General features: G+C 37.7%; 1 protein-coding gene across 3 annotated transcripts in view; it reads right to left on the bottom strand.

The window, feature by feature from the left end:
• LOC106882480 (putative glutathione-specific gamma-glutamylcyclotransferase 2) overlaps positions 1-5,053 on the bottom strand; it is a 73,382-nt gene that overhangs the window by 62,175 nt on the left and 6,154 nt on the right. For 2 of the 3 annotated variants that reach the window (XM_052975978.1, XM_052975977.1), the window contains exon 2: positions 2,261-2,470. In XM_052975978.1, the coding sequence (XP_052831938.1) occupies positions 2,261-2,395 (135 nt within the window). In that variant the 5' untranslated portion in view covers positions 2,396-2,470. Of the gene's footprint in view, positions 1-2,260; positions 2,635-5,053 lie in introns of all 3 variants that reach the window. The other variant, XM_014933170.2, reaches the window with a different exon arrangement.

Below are 5,053 nucleotides of genomic sequence, written 5' to 3'. Positions count from 1 at the left end.
TAGAAAAAATAATAAGGTACTCAGATATCTGGATGGTTGTACATTTACAGATTTTTATTAATATGTCACATGTTTTATAAATATTTTGTAAAAACTGTTGCTTCCTACTTTGGGATGGTCACATTGATAAAGAGAAGACCTAGTTTGGCGCAGAATTTGAAATATGCCCCTTCACAAGGTTTTGTTAACAGTGGATATCTTCGACAGGAAGGACCCACAATGAGAGATTTGAAACGACATCTCAAGATAGCTGTCTGATTACATCAAATTCCCATTCAGAATTTTTCATGTTGCAAGCTTGGTGGAGAACATGTGTGTTTCTTGCTCTGTGTGCATGTGAGTTTGTCTATTAAAGTGTATCTCTTTTACTCTTTTACTTGTTTCAGTCATTTGACTGCGGCCATGCTGGAGCACCGCCTTTAGTCGAGCAAATTGACTCCAGGACTTTTTGTTTGTAAGCCTAGTACTTATTCTATCGGTCTCTTTTGCCGAAACCGCTAAGTTATATATGTATGTGTGTTTGTGTGTCTGTGTTTGTCCCCTCACCATCGATTGACAACCGATGGTGGTGTGTTTAGGTCTCCGTAACTTAGCGGTTTCGGCAAAAGAGACCGATAGAATAAGTACTAGGCTTACAAAGAATAAGTCCTGGAGTCAATTTGCTCGACTAAAGGCCTTTTAGTCGAGCAAATTGACTCCAGGACTTATATAAGGGGTTTCTTTCAGTTCCTGTCTACCAAATCCACCCACAAGGGTTTGGGTGGCTCAAGGCTGGAGTAGAAGACACTTGCCCAAGATGGTTAGGAAGTACATCGGTTGTCAAGCGATGTTGGGTGGGGGACAAACACACACACACACACACACACATATATATATATATATATACGATGGGCTTCTTTCAGTTTCCATCTACCAAATCCACTCACAAGGCTTTGGTCGGCCAGAGGCTATAGTAGAAGACACTTGCCCATGGTGCCATGTAGTGGCACTGAACCCGGAACCGTGTGGTTAGTTAGCAAACTACTTAGTAAGCAAACCACTCTTGCGCTTCACGATCTCAGATCAGGTCACTCGCTATGCAAGTACATCTCCGTTATACATATATATATATATATATATATATATATATATATATATATATATATATATATATATATATATATATATATTATTCGTGCATGTGTTTATAGATATGTGTGTGTGTTTATAGATATACATGTGTGTGTGTGTGTACACTAATACACATTTGTCTCTGTGTGTACACATACAGGCACACCCACACACATACAGAACACGGACGAATACAAGCACACACAATCACTTGATGCTCAGTTTCACATATGTGAATCGCTGCACCGAATGATCAACGCGGTCCATGTTGTTCTATCCTAACAGCCTATTTGTTACGTTGTAGACATTATGCAATACATACATACACACACACGTTAATAGTGTTTTGTTTCGATGTTATAAGTGTGCTGGACATTTAAATATCTGCGCTGTATGAATAAACAAAATGTAAACATAAACAGTGACTATATACAATATCTTATCGGTCAACGTATGTGTGTGTATATACATACATACATACATATATATATATACAGACTGTTTTATTAAGGCTGAAAAAAATTCACAAACTGTTTGTGAATTTTTTTCGGCTTTCATAAGATAGTATTTTACTCTGCTTTTGGGTACTACTAAAGCAGCGCGGACCCGAACGCGCTAGCTAGTCGTGAGTGGTCGATCCTAACCCTAACCCTAAACACGTATTCATTTGCACACGCGGGTTAGGGTTAGGGATAGGGTTAGGGACAGGGTTAGGATTAGGGATAGGGTTAGGGTTAGGATCGACCACTCAAGACTAGCTAGCGCGGACGCGCGACTGCGCGTTCGGGTCCGCGCTGCTTTAGTAGTACCTGCTTTTGGTATTCAAGTACTATTTTATCCACCTTGTTTTGTACCTATGTGCTTACTTGTGTATGTGCGTATATACACACACACACGTGTGTGGAGAGAGACAGAGAGAAGGAATGAGAGAGAAATGCATCTGTAAGTGAAAACACAGACGTATGTAGGTGTATATATATGTATGTATAACAAGGTTTTCAACCCAATATTTACATGCTGTCATATACACGTATAGGCCTATAGGTCAAGTCAGAGTGACAACGAACATAAGAAATAACAGATAATAAAATAAAATATAAGAGAGAAAGAAAAATGAAAAAATTATAAAAACTATTTTTTGTGGACGTACTTTTTCGGGAACCCCACGGTGATCTTCACTGCCTTGCCAAAATCTGCGGACATATCCTTTGATGTAACCAACCAGCTTGCTCTTGTAAGGGAAATCAACTTTCCAGATCAAGGAACCGTATCCAAATACCCACATATCAGTGTGTGAACTTAGACAAGTACCAACTGTTGGAAATGGTGCTGTTGCTCCTCCAGAAACGGTCCTCGAAATCTAAAATGATTATAAGGAGTTTAGTTAAGCTTTTTTTTTCTTTTTTGTGTTATACTTCCAAAAGTCTCAATGACTCGTCGTGGGACGAGAAAAGACAGGATCGGTGGAAGAATCGGTCTGTTGTTTTTTTTTCTTTTTCTTTTCTTCAGTTTTTTTTCTTCCAGCTAAAAAAAAAGTATATAAAATAAATAAAAAAAAAAGCTTAACGTGGTGTTGGTTTTGTCGTTTAGGTTCCAATACTTTTTTACTGGCCGGCTTTGGCTTGAGGCCAAAGCCAAAAGTTTATAATCAGTAAAAATGTAAGCAAAATAATAATAACAATAATAGTAATAATAATGAAACAAAGACTATTCCAAACTCAATGAACGAACGAATAAATGGTTTGAATGAAACGAAAGGAAAACGTATTCTACCGGTATGGTAAATATAATGGTAAATATATATAATATATATATATATATTATATGATATACTTTTCCAAGTCTTTTACAAGGACATTGTCGAAAAGTGAGACAAATAAAAAGAAAGAGACAATGAGAAAAGTAAATGAGAAATAGAGATAGATAGATAGATAGAAGAAGAAAGAGGGGGATAAGTAATATATCGATGTAAGAAAGGGGGAGTGTGTGTGAGAAAAAAGAGAAAGAGACAGGGAAAGATAGAGATAAAAGTAAAAGAAATATACAGAGAGAAAGAGAGAGAGAGAAAGACTAAGTTAATAATAAATTAGTCGGAGAGGTGAGAGGATGAGGAAGAGAGAAAGAGAAAGCGAGAGAAGGGTTTAGAACAGAAAACGAAAATAGAACGGAATAAAAGAATATCTGCAGAGTAAAAGATTCGATTGTTTGTAGATGCATTGAGATATAGAGAGAGGGGTAAGTAAATAAATATAAAGGTTAATGTGAGAGAAAGAAAGAAAAAGGGAGAGAAGAGAGGCGGTTATAGAATAGAAAACGAGGAGAAATGAAGAATAAAAGAATATCTGTACAGTAAAAAATTCGATTGTTCGTTAGTTGCGAACGTGTGTGTATGTGTCGGCGTATTTAAACGCGTGTGTGTGTGTGTGTGTTTGTGTTAGAAAAACATTAAACGTAAGATAGATAGACAGACAGATAGACTGGTAGGTAGATAGACATAAACAGAGAGAGCTAGAGAATGAGAGAGTGAGTGAATTTAAAAAGAAGAGGCAGCCATAATAAATGATGAGAGAAGATGGAAAGAACAAAAGAAAGCAGAGAAGACGAAAGCAAGAGAGAAAGGTAAGCGAAACTGAGAGAAAGGGTAGAAGGAAGAGAAGAGTTAATGGAATAGTGGGAAGTGGCGATGGTTAATGGTGAAAGAGAAAGGGGAGGAGGAGTTGTGGGAAGAGAAATAAAGGTTAAATAAGGGAGGAGATAGACTGTGAGCGAGAAAAGAGTGAAAGAAGAAAAAGAAATGATCAAAAGACGAAAATTAAAGATTAAAAAAATGAGATTATGCAGGGGAAAGATAAATAGTTTGAAGGAGAAGAAAAAGGACGTAGAGGTCGTAGAAAGAGGGTGAGAGGAATAGAGAAAGAGTTAGAGATATGTGAGAGGGGAAGAATAAGAGTGTACAGTAACGGGAGAGAAAGATTGAGAGGGAAAAAGTAGGAGAGTTTAGTGGAAGCAAGAAAGATATGTAAGAGAGAGAAGGAAAGATTTGAGAGGGGAAGAGCAAGAAAGAGTAAGGTAAGAGACAGGGACAGAGAGAAAGAAATATGGAATGATAAAACGAAGTGTCAGAGACGAAGAGAGCGATGCAACTATGATATTGATGTTGTTTAGCCCTAGGTCAATCCTGATCCAGTAAACCTGTGATCCAAGGTAGTCAAACAAGGTCCGTTGCCAGACTTAGGTGCCTGGGGCTATTTCAGAATATTCTGGGTAGGCACTAATTTAAAATAATCCTCAAGTGGAGTTTCGAAATACGTGTATCCCTATAAATCTGAGGGTACGCCACTGAATAGTAAAGAGACAGTGCACCCTCTTAGGCATGAGTCAAGCTGTCACTAGCCTGTCTATTTTTTAAAAATTAATTTTTCAGGTAGTGACCAAATTAGCAAAAGTGAGGAATTTTCCCGTTTTATTACCCCAGCCTTTGCGAAGGCGAAGGTCGTGTTTGTTTGTTTGTCTGTGAACAAGATATCTCAAGAACCGCTGGATGGATTCGGACGAAACTTCCAGGGATGTTTGGCCTCGTGAATGGCACGAACTGATTAGATTTTGGGATCGATCCCGTACTGGACAAGGATTCTGGATTATTTTCCTTGTTTTTTTTTTGTTTTTTTACTTAATTTTTGTGAGTGGTCGGGTTCATTTTTAGTATTCTCGTTTGTGAGAGCAGTCGAGTTTATTTCAGATATTCTCATTTTAAAAATTATCTCTGGCTAATCGTTGAGAGGACGTTGGTGTTGCCTTGGCGGAGGTTTGCGCACTCTGAGTGCTCCTGTTATTATTGTTATATGATATGCAGAATTGTTAAAGCATCGTAGATATTCGCTGTTACACTTATCGGCGACTCTGTACATTCTGAATTCAAACCCCAAATTCTGAATTCATATAT

This window comes from Octopus bimaculoides, chromosome 23, assembly GCF_001194135.2.
Source record: "Octopus bimaculoides isolate UCB-OBI-ISO-001 chromosome 23, ASM119413v2, whole genome shotgun sequence".
Classification (NCBI taxonomy): Eukaryota; Metazoa; Mollusca; class Cephalopoda; order Octopoda; family Octopodidae; genus Octopus; species Octopus bimaculoides.
Note: the sequence above shows the minus strand (reverse complement) of the source record. Positions and strands in the feature narration are given on the sequence as shown.